General features: G+C 40.0%; 1 protein-coding gene across 1 annotated transcript; it reads right to left on the minus strand.

The window, feature by feature from the left end:
- Nucleotides 1-1,119: 1,119 nt before the first annotated feature.
- On the minus strand, nt 1,120-23,405 carry LOC134749729 (uncharacterized). The gene is made up of 3 exons (XM_063684750.1): nt 23,236-23,405; nt 21,673-22,717; nt 1,120-2,163 (listed from the first exon to the last, which is right to left on the minus strand). Exons 1-2 carry the CDS (start codon nt 23,342-23,344, stop codon nt 21,678-21,680), a joined length of 1,149 nt encoding a protein of 382 aa, XP_063540820.1. The 5' UTR covers nt 23,345-23,405; the 3' UTR covers nt 1,120-2,163; nt 21,673-21,677.
- Between the last annotated feature and the right edge of the window lie 3,555 nt (nt 23,406-26,960).

The following is a 26,960-nucleotide window of genomic DNA, read 5'->3' on the forward strand; positions in this document are numbered from 1 at the left end:
CGGACTCGTTATATGCTCCGAAACTACACGCTGGTTATTTTTATACCCAATGAAGTGTATCCGTAAAGCCCGTCATAGACGGAGCGATAATATATCGGCAGATACCGACAGATACGGCATCTGCCGATACATATATTTTACGTACTATATGACAGAGCCCACACACGAAGCTGTGTGTGTGTATTTTGTTATCTGCCGATCTTATCGCAAGGCATCTGCAGGTGCCTTGACAAAATAAGTGACAGATTGAACGTTATAATAGCGCCAGTAATGCGGCTACAATGGTCACCCATTTTACATGGAAATTGACAGTGACGGCTCCCTCGTCAAGGCTGCAGCGGTAATGTACCTGAATGTCACCCAATTTGATACTTACGTCATGAAGTAATTTTTTCTAGTTCCTAAAAATAATTAAAATCAAATCGAACCGTAAACCGTGAACGTGAACCGTGCGTGAGTGAAACCGCAAAATTAGCTAAGTTAGTAATGTCTCACGATAGTTTTAATTTGATTATAATTTAAGGTTAAACAAACTTACCTGAAGTGAAGTTTGACCATAATTATACGAGACGTTACATCCGAAAAGATTTATTGTCACTCTGTAGTTCACTCTCAATGTATCAGGCATTGCACATTAGTTTAAAGCTAGAAAATAGAATAAAAAGTACTAAAAAGACTACCTTCCCCCACTCCTGACCCACCGTCACCCGGTTCTTGCGCCCGAGTTCGTGTCATTGTTTTAGAGATACCTAAGTGCTATTTTGCGACAGTTTTGGGTAACATTTTTTGAGCCTTAGGGAAAAAAATTCAGGGCAGGGCGGGTGATAAATCTTTTCGGATGTAACGTCTCGTATAATTATGGTCAAACTTCACTTCAGGTAAGTTTGTTTAACCTTAAATTATACTACGACGTTACATCCTCAAGATTTATTGTCACTCTGTAGATGTTTAGCGCCGAGCAAAATTGGCACTTAGGGGAAAGCAGTAAGACCGAATAAAATAAATGAGTATGTGTAATCAAATTTGTATTTTCGAATTTGGCATTAATTCATTAAATAACATACAGTATAGTAAACTAATACTATGTCACTAATACTACTAATCAACGACTTATACGAGTAGTATTAAAATGCAATTTTAATAATTGTCCCTATTACATACGGCCTCTGCAAAAATGTTGCTGTCTTCTTCAATTACCGGCCTATTATAAAACTTTGCGAATACCAAAGAATTCTTTGACCAGCCAGCTGACTTTTTGATAAGGTCTACAGATACCCCTTTCCGACTGGCTGCTGAGGTAGAAGCATGACGACAGCTGTAGGCCGAAAAAACTGAAGTATCTATTCCGCTTGCTGCCAATACTGACTTTATCCAACGGCTAATGGTCGAAGGGCTCGCGTTATGGACTGGACTTTTTGTTGTTAAAATCAACTTGTCTGTTTTCGTTAAATGTCTAAATTGAGTGGTCTTTTCCATATATGCAATTAGACATTTAGCGGGACATATCTCGACCTTATGAGGAAAAAATGGAATAATTAACCGGGGCATAGATCTACCCGGAGCTGAAGTTTTAATAAGGTCACTAATTACAATTTCAATATTCTTTTAATTTACCTTGATATTGGATAAGGTAATAAGGGCTAGCGTCTGCATACGTTGTCCTGTAGACAACGCAAGAAGAGCTACCAACTTTTTTGTAATTTTATCTATAGGCAGGTCTTCATTAGGATGCCAATTACCGACTTGATCTAAAACTAGATTAGGGTCCCAGATTGACTGGTATTTTGGTAATGCAGGTTTTGTTTTAAACACACCTTTCAGGAACCTAGCGACCCTTTCATCTTCACTGAACTTTTTGCCCAATATCAAGGAAAGTGCAGAACGAAGTGTATTTAAAGTGGAGTAACTTGCTCCGGCGTTGTATTCAGCCGTAAAAAACGCAAGAATATCAGGAATATTGGTGGAGTAGATATTTACGTTATTTTTTGAACAAAACGTCCACCACTTTTTGTAACCACTATTATACTGATTTAAAGAATTTTTTGATAAAGATGATATCAATTGAAAATCAATTGTGTCTGGGTTTAGATTTTGTCTTCTAAATGCTCCCCGGATAATAGTGATGCCGCCAGGGAAAGGCGACTCCAGAGAGGGTGTCTCTTCCTGAAAGGAGAAAGAAGCAACTCAGGCTCGGGACTGAAATATATCGGTTTATGTTTGGAGAGCTTCATGAAAATTGGGTACCAGGGTTGACTGGGCCAGTCAGGAACGACCATTACACCTGTAGCTTTTTCATTTATGATTTTCCTCAGACTTTTCAGAATAAGTGAGAAAGGCGGAAAAGCATAAAAGAAAAAGTTAGCCCAGTTTTGCGTAAATGCGTCAATATCAAATGCCTCAGGGTCGCGTTTCCACGAAATGTACTTGAGGCATTTATTATTTAATCTGGAAGCGAACAGGTCAATTTCAGGAAATCCAAAGGAACGAGTAATTTTTTGAAATGCTAAGGGAGATAAACACCATTCTGTGTCAATATTGCGCTGACGAGATTCTTCGTCTGCCTCAACGTTGTCTTTGGATTTAATGTATGACGCATATATGTATAATTGGCGTGACTCGCACCACTGCCATATTTTTCGTGTGATATTATTTAGGTGAATATACTGTACTCCGCCAAATTTGTTTATGTATGATATGGCCGTGGTATTGTCAATGCGTAGTAATATTTCTACGTTGTTAAGATTCCGAGCAAAGCATTTCAACCCATTAAAAGCTGCAAGTAGCTCGAGGAAATTTATGTGTCTTTTAACCTCCTGTGGGCTCCAAAAACCTCCGGTTCTTTCACCGTTACAATATGCTCCCCAGCCTGTCAAGGATGCGTCTGAGAAAATTTCTAAGATAAATTTGCCTTCTCGGATTGGGTTATATGAAGTTAAAATTTTATTTTTCCACCATGTAAAGTCAGGAATAAGGTGATCACCAATACTAATAAGGCTATCATAGTTGTCTCCCGATTTTTGTAAGGCAAGAAATTTTTCACGCTCCAAGGGTTTGGTGTAAACCCACCCATAAGCAATCGCTGGACAGGCTGAGCATAATTGGCCCAAAAACTTGGCGAAATCACGTATAGTGATAGATTTTTTATTTTGAGTACATTTGAGGCAGTCTAAAATTTTTTGTCGTTTCTTATTTGGTAAGCCTAGACGCATATTAACAGAGTCCAACTCAAAATAAAGGTAGGTCTGAACTTGACTAGGTATTAATTTACTCTTAGTGTGGTTTAATACGAAACCTAATTTTTTTAATTTGTTAACGGTTTCCGTAGCGCAAGCAAGGCATTCATTATACGTACCGCCTAAACATATAATATCATCTAGGTAAATAGCTAGTACGTTGCCTTTGCTTCTTAGAAACGCCATCACTGGTTTGAGCAATTTGGTAAATATATAAGGCGCCAAGGAAAGGCCGAAAGGTAAACATTGAAATTCGAAGGTATTTCCCTGAAATTTGAATCTCAGAAACTTTTTGCTCTTATTATTAATCGGGATCAAAAAATATGCGTCTTTTAGGTCTATGGTGGACATAAAACAGTTTTTTGTCATAAGCTTTGTAACCGTTCGCACATCTTCCATTTTAAAATGTTGATGTGCAATGTGCTTATTTAGGTTTTTAAGATTAAGTATGAAACGATTAGAGCCATCTGGTTTTGGAGTAAGAAAGATACCGGATAAAAACTGCCCAGGCATATCTTTACACTCTATCAATGCGCCTAAGTCCTTTAATTTTTTAATCTCACAATATATTTGCTCAATTTCTAGAAAACTAAAATTATTATTTTCTGGAAACCCATTTTGCATGACTGGGCTATTAAAGGGTATGACTAGTCCTTTCACATAGCTTAAGACTACCTGATCGTCGGTAATATTACACCATTTTTTATAGAAATATTTGAGTCTACCCGCATGGGGTATATGGCGGTCAGCAAAATATTATCGGCGCGTGTCGATAACTTAGTATAGGTTAGAGCACGCGCTGATTGGATTAAGATAATGTCTGTACCGCCGTAGATTAGAGATGTATAAAACACTTGATTATGGTTTAATAAATCAGTCTAAGTCTACCCGTCAACGGTCGCTTTTACTCACCCAACTATGTTCCTCTAAAGTGGTGACCCCGAGTGGGGTCCCTACGGGGACCGACGTGCACGGTTGCCACTTCCATACAGTGGTAACCCGCCGAAAGAACACGCACCTACTGAGATGTCTACACGAAGAGCTCCAATGAAGAAGCCTCGGAAGTAAGTGACTGCGACACTCAATTGCTTTTCGAGAAGAACTGACAAAGTGATCTCGTCTCAATTTGATTTCGCCACCGTTCCATCAAATGACATCACCGACACTGCCAAGTAACATCGCGGGAAAACAGCGGCTACTCCAGTAGAATAAGTACGTCCGTACCAACACAGCAGGTTAAACGCCGCGTTTGAAACGCTGTATAATTAAAAAAAAAAAAAAAAAAAAAAAAAAAAAAAATGGCTTTTTTTATATTTTTTATTATTATTATTATTATTTTTAGGTATGTACTAGATCCCTCTTATATCTAATTATAGCTTAACCGTAAGCGGTAGCACATTTAACGTCAAACAGGTCATCAGGTTGATACATGTTTCCTGTATTATAAGGGGGGTATTGTCTGGAAATAAAAAAAAACAAGTGATTGTTTAATAAATATCATTTATTTCTAAACTATAATGACCCCAAGGTAGAGTGTCTACGCGATCGGGTGTGATAAACCTTTTATCGTCTAGACCGCTTAATATTTTTTTCCTTACTATTCTAGTATAAACATTATGGTGATCGCTTATAATATTATACATATCATCATGAAATTCTTTACTTAGATTTAAACACTCTCTATACTGTTGGAAATGTATCCTAGCGACGACTGCAGCGCTAACACCTTTACTTTTTTTCACACATTGTACATCGTCTTTCTTTTTCTTCGCAGGCACTTCATCATCATCATCATCATCATCATCATAATCATCCTCACATTGTTTTGTATCATCGCTATAGGACTCCAATGCGTAGGCGTACATCTTAGATCTCAGCCCTACAAATTCGGTTATTATTCTTCCTTTGACCTCATCCTTCATCACCCCCACAACTTTTTTATTTACCCTTGGTAAATTATAAATGTTATTCTCTTGAAAATCTGAAGTGTCGAATTTCTCACTCACATCCGGTTTAATGTCCTCATAGAAGTCGTTACTGTAAATTTCATATACGAAAGAATCCGTGTCGGTATATAATAATTTACACTTATCGCCGCCATACTTTTTCATCATATAGTCATAATGAAACTCGTACATGAGAGTTTTCGAAAGTTCCAATATTGTAAATCCTACATACGTAGGCTTGTTATATACAATTTTTGCACTGTTCAACTGTACCGCCACTAGATCTTCTGAAAAAACTATGAAGCTGTGGAAATGTGGTCTTGATATGTACCTCGCTAGCCCATATCGAGGCTTTGAATAAGTCTCAATGTCATCCCAATTTTTGCAGAAATGTACTACTTTTCTCTTTTCAATATTCTCAATGCTTTTACCAAAAATGCTATTTACAAAGAGTTTATACAGGTCTTTTTCAAAGGCGCTTGTCGCCTGCGCTCTTTTCTTAGAGTTGAGGTCGACGTACGGTTTCAACCACTGTTCCTGACGGAATGAAAGTATTCTTTGTATTTTATTTAAAACAAGTCCATTTGATATGCACTGTTTTAGATTCACCCCGTGAATGATGTAATTTGACTTTTTATCTACACTTAAAAGCAGTTTTTTCATCTTAGAACCGGGTGGACATTTAGTTTCGGCGCAAAAAGGATAATCTCGATGTGAATCGTGTAATTCACTAGGGTATACTAAATCTACCTCTAAAATGTATCCAATGGGAGAGTCGGGTTTGATAGAGTCGAGGTGGAATGATGAAATTTCCTCATCGGATAACCACTTGAAATCGCCAATGGGGAGGTGTTGTGTCATGGCCCAACCGTACAGATTGTTAACATCGAGATACGTAATAAATTTATCCTCCTTCTGAGGGTCATATGTCTGCATGTACTTATTGTTTGCGATCGAATGACGCTTCGTCACCTGACTAACACCTCCCCTAATACCGGCCTTTATGAATTGAATCATTTCATAATCCGTTAACAATTCCAATTCAACACGGGTGTAACGTAGCATGGCACTCCATGAAAGACCTGGGGCTGTGTAAAAGTGACAGGGGTCAAGTTTATAGGCTTCAAGACAAACTAGACGAAAGTTTTCAAACACCTCCGCTAAAAGGAGCACATCAGTCTTCAAGTATAAATCACTGTACTCGCCGAGGGTTTTTATTTTAAATTTCTCCCATACATTCAGAGCGTGTAGGTAGTCTTCCTTTTTTACATGCGAGTCTGTGAGTTTACTATAAAACTGCTTTCTTTTAGGTAATGTTTTCTCCTCTAGTTTCTCCCAACAGTCGACATACTCATATGGAAACACACCTTTGCGTGACAATAAGTCAAACGCACCCTCCCCGTTAATGTCCTGCGAGTGTGATGGTATGTGTTTAGGTAGAATTTTAAATTGCTCTCGCGATAAATTGTTGACGAGTTTGTCCAGGCTACTACCTAGAAATTTGTATGAGTCAATGAAACGAAGTGTCATATCTTTGTTAATCCTCTTGTAGAAGGATATATACTTCTCCTTAGTATGTGGTATACACCCAATTTCACCCCATTTTTTAGCCAATTCGGTGATGAATAAATGACTATCATACCCGCTAAGATTGTGAAAAATAACTGGTAAAAATTTTGGGATCTTGTAGTTGACATTACAGTCATTGTGCGCTTTACCACGTACTCGCCCCGTCAGGTGGCAATGATCGATGACGCAATCGCCTTCCAAGGGCCTGTCGCAAATATGACATACGTTAGAATCATGATCGGTCATTGTCTCCATAGCGATGGGAACTATAGTCATGAGAATTTTCAATATATTTCGAGCGTGCCGGTACAATCGTCTCACAAAGACTTGTACACAATTTTTCCCCCGGTATGTCACAAATTTGCACAAACTCTCATCATATTCACAATGAACGTAGAACGCAAAACTGGAGGGTGTATGTTGCGCCACATTAAATGTGTTTTTAGACTCATTCTGCTTCCTGCTCACTGGTGAGAGGATGGACTCAAAGTCTGCATAAATCACGAATGGTATTTTATATTTGCGATGGAATTCCTTAAATTTGATAATTTCTTCACCTTTCTCGGCTAGTACGGGTAATTTTTCTCCACACCCCATTTTCATATGTAGATTCAATTTGTCCAGACTATTAAACTTTTGTAAGCAGCCATCGCAATAAAATAGTTTTTTTGTGTTCCCGCCTTTTTTCGAGCACATGGATAACAACCGCGACATGCTTCTTATGGCTGAGAAGTGACAGCTCCGTATATCTTCGTGATAAAGTAAATGTACCTGTCTCGTGTGATCGTCCTTCACCAGGTGCGATATGCGTAAAGGTACAACTAGAGGAAAATCCTTTTGCGTATCATCCACTCCGTATACATTCACTCTAACATTGTTATTATTTTCAAACGTTTTAATGTCTTTCATTTGCGTGGGGAATGTAATACCATTCCAGTTTAAAGAATCCTTATATTGCATATATTTCGACACGCGAAAGCCGTTCCTATCTTGAGGATATAAAGCTGCGAGTACCGCCCACATGAAGCATGAGTCATCACTGTTTGTCACATTAACACACGCCTTTTTCGCCTCGATCCAGCGGGGTAGAGGTATGTACTTTGCAGCTCGCAGGGGGCAAAACTTGTTAATGTTTAGATCTAAATACTTCATTTCTTCCAACGCCCACCCGCTGTCACGTTCTTGAAACTCATCCATCTTAGCCGTAACGGTTGAAAGTACGTTATAGAAGAAGGCTTCAAAGTCCATCCCGGCGTCCAACATTGAGGTTTTCACGGTAAACGATTTGGTGTCTCGTATAATATCATCGCCCTTTTCGCTGACAATGAATTTCATGTAATTCGCCATTACCTCAACGTGCACCTTGATATGCCTATGTAGTCCGATTTCAAATTCTAAAAGTTTCTTCATGTCATCTTTGATTGATTTTATAAATCCCTCAGGGTCGAGCGTGTAATCGGCGGTAGCGTCAAACCGATAAGTAATAATTCGACACTGGAATGCTGATTGAACTACATATGCACCCCCCTCAGCCGGTTCTCGCTCAGATAGCAACTTGTGACGGGTCGAATTAGAATGTTCAATCAAATTGGCCGCAGGAATATCTTCATTACAATATTTACATCGATAATTATTCATGATGATGATGATGATGATGATGATGATGATGATGAGTGTACGCACTAGTACAAAATCTCTTGCAAACTGAAGGAAGATAGGTGCAAAGGATGCAATTTATTTTAAAAATACATTCAATGAATTGAATGCCGAGAGCGCGGTGGTGGGGAAGGCGAATAACCTTTCGCGCACGATGCATTTACGTTTCTTTTTTATAAATATTCGTCATCAATTACCTTTAAAAAGAGAACGGTGCATTGAAACAAGGTCAACCGGTGGTGAATCATGAATAATAAATCAGTCAGTTCGCTATAAAAAGTTTATTCGTTTATTATTGTCAGTGAATCAATTTGCATACAATTTGCATAAGTATTTAATAGAACAGCGAAGCGTTAAATAATATGTCGGCGGCCAGACACTTGAGCTCGCAATCAACTATAGAGTTATGATCGCACAGACAGTCCATGTATAAAAATGCTTGAGACACAGTCTCTGGTTTTTTCACTTTTAAATGTTTCTTGAAAAAGTTAAAACGATTCTCGTACAAGGCTCTGCTCTTATTCAATTGTCTTATCTGTGCGCTCACGCATGCTATAATTTTTTCAATATTCCACCAGTCGGCGCGTGCAATTAACATAGTATTTTGTTCATCGTCGTGAAGTATCAACTGGGGGCCCGGTGAGGAGGAGGAGGTGGTTTCAACAGTAATGGGTACATCGTCGCTTGAAGATAATGATGATGACATGTCAACAGGTCGCAGACGTTTATTGGAGGATTGTATGTGTGCTGCGGTCAAACTGGAGGGGTTGATGAGAAAACTTCTTATTGCTTCAATTTTACCCATGTCAGCAATACATTCGAACCAATCGTTTTCACTTATCGTCACCTTGTCATCGAATGTTACAAATGTTTTAAAGTCGACTTGCGATCCAAAAACTTCCAGCTTCAAGTACACGCACACGTAGGAGAATGATGCTGTTGACAGCTGCTGATACAATGGCATTGGCGAATGCTGCTCGTTCACACCAATTCGATGAATTTTATACAGACTCTTAGCCAAGTGGCAGCTGTTTGTAATGATGGAGCTCACGTATGAAGGATAATAATAGTGGTAATAATGATGGTAATCCATTTTTACGTATAAAGGGAGACGAGTGTTCACGTTGATATCTATCGGGAAACTGTGCTTAGTTACTCTTTTTCACCTTTCCAGTGAGAGGGCTATACTCGTACATGGAGTCGTGTAATATGAGACAGTAGGCTGTCACGTGAGAAGGAACGTTCGCTGTAAATTTCATTTCCACACGAATGTCCACGACGCCCGAATTAAAGGTGTCCGCCTGTCTCGACGTATCTATGACTACGAGGGCTCCGTGCGTTTTATAAGTTGATATGTTCATCGATGGGTTCGGTACAGGTTTTCCGTAATAGGAGCGTTGGAAATTAGCGTACGCATTGTATTGCAGCGCATAGTAATCCTTGGAAAAGTTGGAATTGAAAGAATCATAGGGATAGCAGTGTGAGTTTAGATATACATTACAATGTTGCAAATTAACATGGTCGAAATAACATGATTCTTTCTTTTTGTCAGTCTTGCGCGCAGTTTGCAGTCCTAAAATGACGTAACGCGGTTTCTCCAACATGGTGCTCGTTTTAATTGACCACACGTGTTCATCAACACCGGCCATTAGCGCGGGATATTCATACAGTTCCCAGGTGCGGAAAGCTATGGGTACGGGTATATCGTTTTCGACATATTGCATTAAGCGGAGTTTCTCCCTATCGGATACTCTCACAACCGGTACACGCCAAACAATGCGTGAAATGGTGACGTTAACCGGCGTGGTGTCAGCCCCTACTGTTGCACAGTGGTCATTAGTGCTAGCCCTGTTCAGTATCAATTCATGCTTCGCGTTAACTATAACTTTTTTATAGTCCTCTGCAAATCCCAATAGATGTGCTAGGGGTATGGTGTAGCTAAATTCACCTTTATCTGCACCGATCGTTTCAAACTTGCCCATGTTCCAAGAGGCGCTTTCCAAAGAATTTTCCATGTCTTTCCCGTACGAAACTAGACCTTTCATTGTGGTAGTAATGCCACAGTTTTTCGTCCTATCGATCTCCACACCGTTCAACTCGTAACGGATGTCTTGAAACAAAAAAGCCATTGCATTGTTTATGACTTTTAGACCGGCATCGAATTTCCCCTCAATCAGCAAACAGCTCTGATGTGGGTGTACAATAAGATCTTGCCTATTGATCGCAATTCTCACCTCGTCATTGGGCTCAAATGAGTTATTGTATGGGAGGTATGGATGGACTTCTATAGATTCAATAGTGTCATCCATAATGACCCTCTCGCTAATGTTTAACATTGTATCCGCTTCGGACATATTTTATAGCCCAATTGCTGTAGGAACAAAGCGTTAGATTTAGTCAATTTTATATTTCCACTCGTCGAGGTTGCTGCCGATGACAATGTTGTCTCGTTGGAGATTTGACTCCTACTAATATCATTGAATCCTACACCGTAGCTTTTATAGATTATCATTATATATTCGATGCTTAATGGTTTACTACTTTTCTAATGTGAAGTCTGAGTGAAATGTTTTCACCGGCGAAATTTACTAAATTACCACGTTCGTTCACTATGCGCACTTCGATTCTCTGTATATTGCTCAATGCGCGCTTCAACGGTAGGTAAATAATATTGGTGGGGCACTCGATGATCTGATATCCTGGCGGGACGTTTGGGGAGAATTCGTGAAGCACATGCGATGGCTTATTGTTGGTGAATGATCCCTCTACAATGTTGCACTCTATTCTTATAGAATTGGTGATGAGAATATCTATCGGTCGATCGGACTCGTACGAGAATCCCGGTTCGAGTACTTTACTGGAGAATCCGAAGAGTGGGGCAATGCTATTGGGTTTTGTGAAATCCACCCCAAGGCTCGGCGGTGTTGTGATCGTACACTTTGACGTGTTGGTGTTTGCTTCAATGTTGACAATAAAATTGGGGTCATTACCGCTGTTTTTTAAAATTTTCCTTCTTAATAAACTAATAATATCGGTCAACTCGTAAGCGCCCTCTTGCACAGTGATTGTCTTTGTGCCATAGTGAAAAAGATTGTTGCTCTTATCCACGTTCGGTATTGAATTGAACGTCTTAAAATAGATTAACGCGCACTCATACGAAGCGTCCCTGTCGAGCTCTATCGCCGGTAAAAAGTCGGTAAACAGCTCAGATTTAAGACTATCCAAACTAATTGTGAACGAAGAAAAGGCTGCTGCTGCTGCTGCTGCTGCGTTGGATGACATCGCGTCACGTCTACAGTTGAAATCTATATGATGCAATAAGGTATCGAAATGTGGTATTTATAGCATACAAAAAAAAAACAAAAAATATAAATCATCATTTTTATTCAATAATTTAATACATTAATTTAGTAGTATCAATTAGAAAATTTATACACAAATGTCCGCAGTTGTGCGCATTGGACCTTTGAAACCTTGTGTAATTGTAAAAAATACGAACAGGCTGAGGCAACGACAACGATGATGTCATTACTAGCGGCATTAACGTCATAAAAGAATTGCGAGACTGGTCGTTGTCGTCAACGGGGGGGCGCGGCGTAAACGGGGGTCGCAAACGGGGGCCGTTACCGTTAACGGGGCCGTTGCCGTTAACGGGGCCGTTGCCGTTAACGGGGCCGTTCACTCTGCCGTTATTGTTAGCGTTAGTTGTACTACTGTTCATGTATTGAACAAACTCTTTTGGAGGTCTCAAATCGCCATAGCTGTCAAAGTAGATGCAATCCCCACCTCTTTTCACGTACGCAGTCCAGTGAGTTCCTTCACCCGTGTCCAAATTTAAAACTCCCGTTTCATTGATACGCGGTCCGCCGCCACCCCCCGTTGGTAGGCTGTTTCTCATGAAGATACCTCTAAAATGAGGTATTTTCATTTTTTTCACGCAATTCATTATATCAATATCCGTCAGAGGGCGCTTTGGCAAATTTAGTTTTTTTTTTTTTGATAGGGCGTCAAGTAGAGACCCATTCCGGTTCTGTACGGTTTTAGATAGAGACCTTTTCCCACGGTGGCGCTTTGATTCCGCTTCACCATTTCATAAATATTTTTAGCCGCCGTCGTCACACCCCCCGCTAGAGTACCGGTAGCCGCCAACGCCCCCAACAATGGTATTAGCGGTAAAAATCCCCCTCTTTTCGGTATGGGAATCACGCGTGGCGTTTTAATAGTTTTACCCTTGACATATTTTCTCGCAGCCTTGACGGCGGCCATGAGCAACGTCTTGTTCGATGGCGGACGGGGTGAACGCTTCTTCTTTCCTCCTCCCCTACTCACCCCCGTGGAGGTGTCCGACGATTTTGCTGTTACGACGAGACCGCTTCCTTTAATTCGTTTTTTAACAACGTCACGACTCGTTTTGATAACCTTCGAAAGGGGTATGCCCATACCGTGTTTCACCTTGTAATTCATAACTTTGTTAACGGCAAAAGCGGCCAAACGTTCGGGAAAATGTGACGTTTCGCGCACGCGTCTCGCTGCAGCGTCTGCTAAAATCAAATCCGCCTTATGACGATCGTCTAAAGACTGGTTTTGCCTGTAGGCGATATCGTGTTGTTTACAAGCTTCGTCCAACCCGTTGACCCCTTTATCTCCGCGAGCCAATCGCCTGTCCAATTTCGTGCCAGGCCCACAGTAATTATAGCCGGGGAGATGAAGTTCAAACGGTAATTTATTGATTATATTGTTTAGTAATCCTCGACCGGTTACTTTCTTGACTTTTCGTGACATACTGACTCTCTTTGCGTGTTACATCTTCTTAAGTATACATTTTAATTTTTTTTTGTTACACTTTACGTTGAAAAAAGAAATTTTAACGTGTATCGCCACGGATGCTAGCCAACCAGCAATCGCAATTGCAACCGCACTCGTCACTATCCTCCTCCTCCTCCTCACCCTCATTGACTTCGGTAGGTGTTATTGTCGTAGGCGACGTAGTAGCCTCCTCCGAAGCGTTAAATTTTGTTGTTGTTGTTGTTGTTGTTGTTGTAGGCCAAGTGTAATAGTTACACATTGGACAATGCTTACGTATGAATCTGGGTAAATCAAACTCTGAATAATCACCGCGTATGGGATCCGAGTTGTTTAAATGTTTCATACAATAAAAATACTGTTGAATCTCTGGATCATCTTTCAAATGTTTAGGTAAAATCTCTTCCCAATGACGAAGATTATGCTTGTGCAATTTTAAAAGAATATTTTTCTTTACATCCTTCAAATCCTCCGCTGTAACACTCTCACAATCATCATCATTATTGACGTCTACCTGATGATTTTGATGATGACGATGATAATTCCCAGCGATATCCATGTTTCAATGGTTGGTTGTGTGATTTAAAAAAGAAATAGTATAAAACGAACGTCTGAACTTTAATGAGGATCAGAACAGAATGAAACTTAGAAAACAAAACACGTCTCTTAAAATACGCTCATGGGATTTGCGTGACGTGGGTGGTATGAAACCTAAATTTATTAAACATGGGGCTTTACTGCCGAACAGCATCAGGTGTCTCATCAGCGGACCGTCGGGGTGTGGTAAAACAAATGTTTTGCTCACGCTTCTGCTAGAACCGGACGGTTTAAAGTTTCTCAATGTGTACCTGTATTCTAAATCGCTCACTCAGCCAAAATATGTTTTTCTAAATGAAATACTTAGCAAGGTGGATGACTTGTCGTTTTACACGTTTGACGATAAGAGTGACGTCATACCTCCAAACGAGGCGAGTGAAAATAGTGTGATCATATTTGACGACGTCGCTTTGCAGGATCAGGACACGATTCGTCAGTACTTTGCTATGGGGCGTCATAGAGAGTTGGATTGTTTTTATTTATGTCAAACTTACAGCAAGATACCTAAACAGTTGGTGAGAGACAATGCGAATTTAATATTACTGTTTAAGCAGGATGACTTAAATTTACGTCATGCCTACAACGACCATGTCAACACTGACATGTCGTGGGAACAATTTAAAAAAGTATGCGAAACATGTTGGTGTGATAAGCATTCATTTCTCACCATTGACAAGGAAAAAGAGGCGGACAAGGGTCGATATCGAAAGTGCTTTGATTTCACGATAACCGTATAAGCTATTGGGTGATATATATATATGTCAGTCATGTTATTATTTTCAATTCATTTCGAAGATGACGTCTGAGGGGGCAGATCGTCTGTTTGGAGACAAACAATTAAAAAGAAAATTAATGAAATCTGTGGATTCAGTAAAAAAGAAATTGAAATTACTTCAATCAAACCAAGCGCAGCTAACCACTTCTCTCGAGGAAACATTTCAACCCATTACAAAACCTCTCAATGTTTTAATATCTGAAACAAGAAATGTTAATAAGAGTCCAGTCCCCGCACCCATATCATACACGCCCGCCGCTGCTACATTTAAACAATCGCCAATGTCGACAGTGAAGCAGAAAAAGAAAATTAGAAAAAAGAAAATAGAAACCCTGTTTGAAAATGAAAATGCTGAGGATGATAATTTTATCGCTGATGCTGCTGCTGCTACCGTCAATAAACTCACCTTCGAAGAGGGCAATGATGCTGATGATGATGATGATGATGATGATGATGATGAAGGTGGATATGAAAGCAGTGTCGATGACTCTTTGAAAACGACGAGTAGTAAATCGCCATTGATTGCGTCAAAAATAACTGCAGGCGTTAAGGTACCTTTCGGTGCTTACACCAAATCAGGACAGTTATTCATTGGGGACACTCCTATGGTAGTGATGCCCTATGATGATAAAACTTTTAGCATTAAAGGGGTCTCTTATACTCTTACGCCCGGGTTAAAGGAGCTGTTATTTAAAAAAACGATGAATCATAACTTGATCACCAGCGATGACACTAATCGCTATGCTCAGATTGTGGATATGACGCATGCGCATCGCCGCGGTTTCTTAGCTTCTGAACAAATACAGGGGGATCGGAGTGACAAATATAATAGATATATTAAACCTTTTGTCATGAAACAGAATAGATTGCCTAAAGTGGGTGGACGTCTCACAGCAGCTGCCGTGAAAACGCCCATTAAACCCATTGAAACAAAGCAATATTATCCGAATACTGACATCGTTTACTGGAACGATCCCAATGAGCTTGTAGATCGATTGCGTTTATTAATCGCATCGCAGAGTGCCGGTAATACGAATCATACCAATGAAATAAACGCTATTTTGGAAGAGCTGATGGAAGCGGGTATCATTATCAAGTAAATAAAAACTGGGATACTGGGGGTAAATGTCTCATTCTCATCATGCCAATCAACAAGTTCGGTCAGTACTTGCAAAAAGATCACGCTTCGTTTTCACCCTCTGAAAACGTTTTCAGTAGTGACATCGTCGATTGTGATAAAAGGAGATTGATCAACGTTTTACCTGGCATAGACCTTGAAGACGCTGTTACTCTCTCTCAATTTCAGTTAGAGGCGAATAAAATTTACATTAAAATTAAGGATAATCGTAAATTTATTACTCGATTAATTTCAAGAGTTGGATCGTTGGAAGAAAAACTGAGAATAAATCCTCCAACTACTACTGTTCACACTGCGACCGTACCTACTACTACTACTACTACTACTACTGGTGTAAAACCTAGGGTGTTATCGTCTAAACCATCTCTACCGCCGATCGGTTATGAAGTGAATAGTGAAAGTAAGAAATTAAAGACTAGAGAGGCACACTACAACGAGACTGAAGAGACTTTTGAAGCCTACGATTTTACCGATGGTAAAAAAGCACGAGTGTCGTAAATATGAGTAAAGCAGATGTAGTCAAAGAAATACATAAAAGCGCTAGAAGAAATTTCGCACGACGACGATTCATACAGAGAGGATTGGATGACACATGGCAGATTGATCTTATCGATTTACAGAAATACTCTAGAGATAATGGCGGTTATAAATACATCTTGGTGTGCATTGACACGTTCTCAAAGTATTTATGGTTGCAACCGTTAAAGTCTAAAAATAAAAGTGATGTCACAAATGCCATGAAGCGAATACTTAGCGGTAAAAGACGCCCTAAAAATCTACAATCGGACTCTGGTACAGAATTCTATAATAAAGATTTTCATAACCTCATGACGAAATATAAAACTAATCATTACTCTACTTTTACAGTCATGAAAGCTTCTATCGCTGAACGCGTTATAAAAACAATAAAACATTGGATGTGGCAATTATTCAGCTTAAATGGCTCATATAATTGGATAAGACTTATTGAGGGCCTTGTCAAACGGTACAATACGAAGATTCACTCTACCATCGGCATGCCACCCGCCGACGTGAATAAAACTAATTCTAAAGAGCTGCTTCGTAAGGTTTATAATCACATGAAAATTAAACCGCCTGCTAAATATAAAGTGGGCGATTATGTGAGAATAAGCAAGTATAAGTCGACTTTTGCGAAAGGCTATACGGCTAATTGGACTGCTGAAATATTCCAAATTGTTAAAGTGAAAACTACTGAACCGACGACTTATTTATTACAAGACGCGAAAAAAGAACCCATCTCGGGTTGTTTCTATGAGCAAGAACTGCAAAAAGTTAAAGATCCTAACATTTATCTTGTTGAGAAGGTGTTAAAGCGTAAGGGTAATAAAGTTTACGTTAAATGGTTGGGTTTAAACGAAAAATCTTGGATTGATAAGAATAATGTTATCAATTGAAATGAATAAATTGTTGTAAATTAATAAATATCTTTCATTTAAAAAAACCCTTTTCAGGTAAGTAAAAGAAAAAACCAATTTTACACACACAAAAACATTTTTATTTATAGCGTTGGTATATACTTACATGCTAACATACTTATTTTAAAAAGTTACATAAACCGTGCCTTGTTACCTATGAGATAATTAAACAATTTCGCTTAGCCTAAATTAAAACATATAATAAAACAATTTCGCAAAAAAAAAAATCGCAATGCAAAAAAAACTAAATTTTCATATGATCCCCCACTGCGATCATCAAACACTCGCAGAATGTATGCGACCACTGTGGGGAATAATTACCTCTTACGTCAAATAAACTAACTGGAAAATCCTCCAGTAGTTTTTTGAACCCTACCCAATTTATATTTTTATCTCCTATCTCCTCCTCTATATGATCAACCATCCCCCGCCACAATTCGTGGAGTGCGTAAAACTCCTCGCTCCTGAAATGTATGTACAACCCTCTTAAAATCATTGTCATCTTCATGGTTAAGGTATACAGGGGCATCTCGCCCTGCCATAAGGAAAGGAGTTTGAATTTTCCAACGCTGTTTAAAATATTGTTACGCACTCCAATTCGAGTATGTTTTGTTGACGAATTCATGTTGGCGGAGGACATGATTTTTTAGTTCTGTAACAACACATACAATATAAATATATAACAACACGCTATAATTAAAAAAAAAAAATATATATATATTATCTAACTACTCGAATGAGAGCTCCACAGTTTTGCCCACATCCCCCTTTACTATTAGATATTTGTCCCCCTCGCCGAGCGTTGCTAATTGCTCATCTGTTAATTTTGCGAAGCGCCCTGGCAGTGACACGTGGCCATACTCCTTCAGTATGACCACCACCTGCCCGCCTCGTTTGTTGAATTTGGAGTCCCATCTCTTGCAGGACTCGATCAGCAGCTTCTGCTGCTTCGGGAGCTCTTTGATGGGGACCCATTCAATAAAATCCGCCCCGATTTCATTGAAGACGGCGAGGGTGTTGGTGTTAGATGATGAAGACATGATTAAATAACTCACACTTGATTTGTTAAAGTGAAGAGAACGGAGCTCAGCGTTCGTACTGGTGCTTGGCAAATGTATGAGCTGTAAATACGCGCACGGGCTTTTATATCCGATCGTCTCTCCGTGTACGCACACATACCCATACGTAATTGGGGTTATAAATTATTTTTTTCTCTGCGTGAATCTTTTTAAAAGTTTCCCGATATGACGTCGCATACTTAACTCGGGCTCGCTACTATTCAAAAGTATGGCGTATACCGGATCGTTTTTAAATTTTTGCTCGGTGTCATCATCATCATCATCATCACCGCTACGTTCCTTGTCCTCCTCCTCCATGAAGGGCTTGCAGACGGTGGGGGTGCGTATTAACGCCAGCAATTTATTTTCCAACTGTTTTTCATCAGTTATTTTTATAATGGAGCCAGACGGGGTGGGTTTTTGCGGTTGGATTTTTGCATTTTGGTTCTTACCAAATTCCTTTACAGCTACATAGTGCGATGTAAACGGCTGTCTCCCTGAAGCCCATCGGTCCGATCTTATTAATGATGGGGTTGTTGCTGACGTCGATGGTAAAGGTCTCCTGAATGTCACCCTTCCGTGGTCACATCCTATGACCGGACAGTGATGATGTCGCGCTTTAGGGCTCGGTGGTGGTGGTGGCGGAGGAGATGTCGATGGACGTGGAGTATCTGCGCGTTGGGACATTGTTCAAGTGTGTGGTGCTCTTTAACATTGAGAGCTCGCTTAAATACATACCCGGTCGATTATAACGAGTATGTAAATTTAATACCTAACGTTTTGTAAGTATGGAGCTACAATGTTATGCGGAAATGATATATGTATGGACTTTAATATGTAGACTTTTTCTTCATAAAGTGGGGTGGGGTTTCGTTTGTGCACAAAGTTAATTGTCCCTTATTTAATTTATTCAACTCGATTGCTGCCCAACTTATCATTTCTTCCAGCGTAGTTTTGTAAATGGAACAATCCTCCGTTAAACGTGCTTTACCACCCTCTTTTACCGTAACATCCCCTAGTTCGACATTATTAAAGGCATCCAAAGTAGGGTTTACTTCGCTCACCGTAGTTTTCATTAATCTTTCACCTTCGTTTTCCACTCTTCGAGTCTCGGTAATAGGTTTTTTATCCACCCTAATTGAAAATTCGACACCTACATCGTCTCGCACCACTTGCGCGTAGCTGTCTTTCGACCATGTCTGTTTAACGGTCACCTCTCTACGCTTGCGAGATAGTATTTTCTCTCGTGAAATTTCCAATCGAATCACATTCACGTCAGCATCTTCAGTACATATCGGAACCCGAGTTAGCTCCGTCTGTTTTACCCAAACCGATGTAGTAGGCTCCGAATCTCCTTTAGGCGCCATCTGTAGTTTAATAAACCAATCACCCCTCATAATACTTTCGGTGTTATCGAGCACTCGCGCTTTGGTAATGTACCACTCACTTGGCAATTTACACTGAGGGAAATATATATCGCGAACAAGGGGGGTTAATGTTACATTTTTTTTCTCACTAGTTATCGAAGATTCGATAACTAGGAAAACCGAAAGCGGCAGCAAATTGGTAATGAACATGATGACTGTTCGAACGAACTAAATCGAATACTAAATTAGCACCCGAGCACTCGTGCTTTTATAATATGAAAATTGGCAAAATTTCGTATATCACCGTCCAACTAAACAATGTAACTATTGGCAAACATACCTACAATAAGATGCCAAATTTCAAATGTCACTTATATTTACCGCGCTCGGTGCGATTCATCATCAAGACGTAAAGGTGACATCCCGATACCTATTTTAATACCTACTCTTAAAACGCATTATAATAAATGTATGATGAAATATTGTTTCAGAATTACATTATACCAGGAAACAAACGAGTATTCTCTTAACTTCACATTAATTCCAACGTGTTATTACATTGATTGCAATTACTTACCTATAATAATGTATTATTCATGTGAATTTTAATCGAAGGCTTGCATTATACCGAGAATGCAATTACGATGGTGAGATCATCGATCAAACGATTTATTTTTAAAAATATATATGCTCAAATAAAAGTGCATTCAGCGGGGGATCCAACCGATTGCTTTTTCAAGCAACCTCATTTCGTAAGCAGGACATCACCCTCGCCTCAAAGAAACCTTAAAAATAAACTAATCGCACGTTGTACAGTTAAAGCGTATGGCTATATATTACACATCCCAAAAGGTGAACCGGTCGACTCTTAACGGGACGGTTATTTATAGCTGGTTGCAGAAAACAGATGTGCAAATCTGTTACATACTGATGACCTGTTTCATGCAATGTGTTGCTGCTTGCGGTTAAGCTATAATTAGACCTAACAGGGATCTAGTACAGACCTAAAAAAAAAAAAAAAATATATATTTAAAAATCATATTTTTTTTTTTTTTTTTTTTCTTATTACGCAATCATGTAGCGTTTCAAACGCGGCGTTTAACCTGCTGTGTTGGTACGGACGTACTATACCTACTTACTCCCATTATATTCCGGTTTCCGGATTCTTGGACCACAGAATATCTTCAGAAGGAAAAAGAGATAATTACAACGAGCATGACATGACCTCACCATGACATCAGATATCCACCAACGCTTTATGGCAAGAGGATCCTGATTAATCCTGATGTGGCACGCAGCAATCCTCGCGACCCGACTACTCTACTCAACGCTCCACTACTAGTCGTCGCCCTCAACGCTCGCCTTGTCGGCTCCGAGCAAACCGCTCACCACAATGGCTCAAGATTCTCCGCTCGCCACACTGGCTCTGAGCACCCTGGCTGCACTCTTCAAACGTCCGCCCAGACGTATTTGAAGACATCGGCACGTCTCCGTTTCTTCCAAGAACGACAAGTTTAAGGAAAGGATACAATGGAAAGGACTGTCACAACGCATCAGGAATATATTCAAGGAAATGCACGCCAAATTGCAGATTAATTAAATGAAGTCACGCCAGCTACATATTATAATTGTTTTGAAGCCGCACTCAAACATGCAAGCAAGCACAATACGCGACACGCGCGAGAAAATTATTGTCAACGCAGCACGCGTCGAGACATGCCGCAGCAATTCATTTTCAAGTTCACGGGCGCGGGGCCGTGATTGAAGTTATAACGTCGTGGAAGTGAAATAATCGTATCGTAATCGTAAACAATAATCGTATCCTGTTCAGGACAAGGCTGCGAAGGACCTGGTCGTCAACCCTACCGGTTGACTAAGGGGGGAGTACTATGGCGGTCAGCAAAATATTATCGGCGCGTGTCGATAACTTAGTATAGGTTAGAGCACGCGCTGATTGGATTAAGATAATGTCTGTACCGCCGTAGATTAGAGATGTATAAAACACTTGATTATGGTTTAATAAATCAGTCTAAGTCTACCCGTCAACGGTCGCTTTTACTCACCCAACTATGTTCCTCTAAAGGGTACGTTTACCTCTGTTAGGCTTTCGGGGTCTTGTTGGGCGGTTTGCGCGTCGATTGGGCTTGACGATCGGGAACTGGCGGACGGTACCGATATTGCTGGTGCTGGTGAGGGTAGCGCGGTCTCGGCCCACCCTGTCTCGGTGCTCGTTGAAATTGATGATATTGGTAGTATGTTCGGGGTGGGCCCCTCCAGTTTCCCTGGTTGGGATATTTCCTAGACGTAGATGCGCCAGCGTTGACATCTTTACGCTTCACTTGCAGCCCTGATGTTTCCGCTGTTTTTGTGGCTTTTATTTTTTCCCCTAGGTTCTCGCCAAACAGGTAGGTATCCCTTTTTACGTCCGATATTATATTGACAAATTTTTTGTCAAGAGTTGTGGTTATGAGTTTTCTTCTCCTAGTGGTCTGATCGTGATGAAGGTCTAGGAAAATCTGACTAGCTTCAGAAAGTTTCTTTAATATCTCGACTTTATCTAAGTTTTCTTTGATTACCGCTGAAGCTAGATTTGTGAGCTCAGAAATGCCTAATCCCAGTTGGTTTTGCTCTTTTTCTAATAATTTGTCACGATATCTGACTGATTCGTTAAGCACCGATATAATCTCAGGATTTAAAATAGGAGCCTTAGCCAAACGAAAGTTATCTGGTATCAGGTGTTTTTCAGGCAGTTTTTGCTTTACATCTTTCTCTAGGCCGTCAACGAGTATCCGGCCCCAACGTTTAGAGATCTCATCAGGTATTTTTGGTCCATATATTTCCTCTTTTCCCTTCGGGTCTCCGAGGGCCTCTAATATATCGAACGGCAACGTTGGCGATGTATCAGTCTTAGTGCTGATGCCCGGATCAGCTGATACCGGTTCATTGACGTTACTGGGTGCGCCAGAATTAAGAGCGGGGCCCGCTATCGGTTCAGGTTGCATGATTACCGATTTGGGCGTTGTATCGGGAATTGAATGTTCCGAATCAGACCACGGTATTAGGGGTACTTCGTCTTCACTACCTGGATTGTGAGGGTAATCGTACGATTCTGGATAGTACCGATCATAATCATTGTATTCTGTAAAGACGATAAAAAACAATTTTAAGTCTCTGAACATAGGCTCGCTATGCCGCTGGACTAGTGGTTTAAAGTCACTGGGTATAGGCTCACTATATCGCTGGACTGACAATTTTGAGTCACTGGGCATAGGCACGCTATGACGCGGGACTGTAAGTTGGCATACCTAGCATAGCTTAGAATCGCTCGAGTAACTATTTATTATCTAACACCCATGTTATTCGATAAAAATCTTTTGTTTACAAAACGGTTACTAAGTAAAATGTTAATTTTAATAAAGTAAACAACGAATATTGATAATCCAGTAACAGAACAAAGGTTATAAAAAAGAATCTTTGTTTATGTAAGTTCGTTCGAGTTGAATTGAAGCATTTTTTTTTTTTTTTTTTCAATCTCGGGGGTAGATTCTATTTATCACGCATACCACAGTATTTTCTTATACTAATTAATTTATGATAGTTTGAATTAATTAGGTAAATACTTAATATTGTTCTATTTAAACAAAGAAAGACACTAACCTTCGTCTGTTGCCGACTCTGATGATGAACAACGGTTGAGTCGATTTTCTAATCGCCTAATCTTTTCTTTTAAATGACGATTTTTATCCTTACGTTTACGTTTTCCCATTATCTCTAATTTGTGCGATACAGAAAAAGGATACGATTTTACGGAATTTAACTTAACGGAAACTAAGTTACGTAATACGATGTTGCAATGCCCGCACAAAGAAAGAGAATGACACGAACTCGGGCGCAAGAACCGGGTGACGGTGGGGCAGGAGTGGGGGAAGGTAGTCTTTTTAGTACTTTTTATTCTATTTTCTAGCTTTAAACTAATGTGCAATGCCTGATACATTGAGAGTGAACTACAGAGTGACAATAAATCTTGAGGATGTAACGTCGTAGTATAATTAAAATCAGTAACAAAAGACACTTAATTGCTTAAAACAGTTAAAAATACCTTCCTTATAATTATTCAGTGCATCTAGTTTAGGAACTAACTAAAAACTTAGGAGATATTCATATTCAAGCGATAGACTTACCAACAAATTTTGCGATCGCAGCTCATTCTTAAATGGCAAATGTTCATATAACTTCAATATGACGTCAGTCTTTTTACTACTAAGACATTCACACAAACCAAAGACGAGTGTATAATAAGGCTTGTCAATTTCCATGCAAAGTTTTGGTACATCACGAAAAACAATGTGACATTCAGAAACGCATCCAATTGTTTGTAATCACAAGTTCAGAATGAATTTTCAATGTTACTTGTTGTAGGCCATTTTATTAAGACGAAAGTGGACGCTTTTCCATACAAATGTGGTCCTCGTTTTATCTCTGGATATTAATATTAATGATAACTATTACGCTGCGTCTTATGTAAGCGAACAACTCGCGAACGCGAAGCGAAGCGGCGCGGCGCGGCGGGCCCACGGCGTTCGCGTTCGCAACGAGATCGCCCACGTAGGACACTTAGAGGTATCAAAGGATTGATTCACCCCGCGCCGCATCGCTTCGCTTCGCGTTCGAGTGTTGTTCGCCTACCTGCGTTAAATATATGCCAAAAAAATCCATTTTATTCCAAAAATGCCCTAAATCATTTTGGAAAACAGCTGATAGTCTTCAAACTGCTGGATCGATTTCTATCAAACATCATCATCATCATCTCCTAGCCGATTTCGGCCACAGCGACTGCGTTTTACCACTGAGAGCGTCGCTGGTGCGCTCTCAGGTGACTGACATAGGCAATTTTTGCAGCGAATGTGCGACCACACTCGCTGCAGGTCAGCACCCCGCCGACATAATTGTAACGTATGGCCACAGGTGGTCTGGCCTTTAGCTCGTCGCGCTTAGCGTCGAGTTCTGTGCGCCGCCTTCAAATTGACGCACCTGCGTCTGCACAATATGCCTCCAACGTGGACGGTCACTGGCTAGGCTCTCCCATGTCGTTGGCTCAAACATAGCTAAATCAACACAGCATTGAAATCGGTACAACCGTGGGAGAGCTACGATGCCACAGACAGACAGACCCCTCTTTTTGCGTCAGGGGTTAAAAATATGAAAACATGGACAGAGAGAATAATTATTTGTCTTATTAAATACACTAGTACTAGCACCCAAAAAAAAAGGTAAGTATTGTTTTTTTTTTTCTTATTCACTGACAATTTTGTTTGACCAACTATAATCAACCACTATACTACTACTATGCCCGTTTGATTTTTTTTATTGAATTTATAAGTATTTAAAAATACGGAATTAGTTTTTCACTCGAAATTCTTAATATAATCAAAAGATCGAGTTTTTATTTTTTTCTTGTCTGTGCATAAACTAAATTCCATGAAAACTTCAAACCAACTTAAAGTCTTAGCGAATGCGGAGTTTTGCAGCTCCTAATAGGATTGTGGTAATTATTCAAACTTAATACAGTTTTGGTAGTTCTTTGTTCAAGCTACTTAGCAACTGACGCTCCGTGTTGTTCCGTGTGGGCTTTTAGAACATAAAAAAATACGATTTAGAGAGACACTCGTAGGAAAAGTATATAAAAAGAATTTCGTCTATATGTAGCTGTGTATAAAACCATTAGAAAATCAAATTGTTGCTCTTCGCTTGGGTTGCGATGTTTGTGTACCTCACTAAAGAAATACATCATCTGTGAAAATTTCAACTGTCTAGCTACCACGGTTCATGAGATACAGCCTGGCGACAGACAGACGGACAGACGAATAGACAGATGGACAGACGGACAGCTGAGTCTTAATAGTAATAGGGTCTCGTTTTTACCCCTTGGGTACGGATTACGGAACCCTAAAAAACCTGGAATAGAAAATAATGCCTCGATGCTATGAATCAGTTCAGAAAAACAGTTTTCAAACCACATGGGAAATTAAAATTATTTTATCCAGAAATGTATTTACAATCAAATGAGATTTATATGGATTTTTTAGATTCAAACATTTAAATTTGAAAATATAATGATAAATATTAACATATGCACTAGTCCAGTTCGTTAGAATTTAGTTCGTTATTAGAACCTATAGTTAGAATTTAAAATGTATTACAGCTACAGCCAACGCGTACATGTTTGAGCCAGACTATGGACTTTCCATTGGGATAACTGAAAGCGGAGTCATTTTGAAAATGGCTAATATAGTTTGTCAAAGGACTGTCTCATTTCAAACATATACAGAGAGAATCATACTATCTTTGTCTTACACTAGTAGTTTTCTTTTGTTCGTATTTACCGACAATTTGGTTTGACCAACTATTTACTAAACTATTAGCACTTTCTACTGTAGCAACGGTAACGCTGCGTCTTACGTAAGCGAACAACTCGCGAACGCGAAGCGAAGCGGCGCGGCGCGTTCGCAACGAGATCGCCCACGTAGGACACTTCCATAGGTATCAAAGGATTGATTCACCCCGCGCCGCATCGCTTCACTACGCGTTCGCGTGTTATTGGCCTACGTAGTACGCTGCGTTAGACCGATTGCCAGGAGCATATATCTTCAGTCATCGCCTCCCTCTGATACTTTGTCAGATGATAGTTTAGATGCTATATAACTGACAATTTTTTAACGTGTTTCGGTGGCTGCCATTCCTTAACCCACCAACGGAGTGGCAGCTGACGTCCACTAGAATTCATTACACATCGCTCTTAACCACTTACAGCGAGTTCTCACCCGGGAGGCTATTGGTCATTGAAATCTGTTGGCTCGCGGTCCATCTCTTTCTCTCAGTCAATTGGTAAATATTAAATAAGTACAAGTTCGGCTAAGCCGTGTGTACGTTTTATAACCGCGTTTAGCCTTAAAAGCTCGGTCGTAAAGTCGCGTTACGAGTACGTATTGCAACGGCCCGAGTGAGTGATTTGAAGCGATATATTTGGTATACACATTTAACTTATAATCTTAAACTAACACAGGACTTCATAAAACTTACGTTTATTTATGGCCAGACGTTTCGAACGTGACATTACGTTCGTGGTCACAGGCAGACTCCCCGTCCCGTCCGTTAAGTCCAGTGTTAGTTTAAAATTATGAGTGAAAATCGTGTTAGTTTAAATCAATACATTTCATTTACTTAGTTCACTGGCTCAGTAACCCAAAAAGGATCTTGGCCTCTGACACAAGAGAGCGCCACTCCCCTATTCTGCGCCGCTTCACTTGAGTATTCTGAGGGCGGACAGGTCTTTTAGGGCTTCGTCACTCCAGCGGTATCTGGGACGCCCCGACGGACGTTTT

Source organism: Cydia strobilella, chromosome 18 (assembly GCF_947568885.1).
Source record: "Cydia strobilella chromosome 18, ilCydStro3.1, whole genome shotgun sequence".
NCBI classification, from domain to species: domain Eukaryota; kingdom Metazoa; phylum Arthropoda; class Insecta; order Lepidoptera; family Tortricidae; genus Cydia; species Cydia strobilella.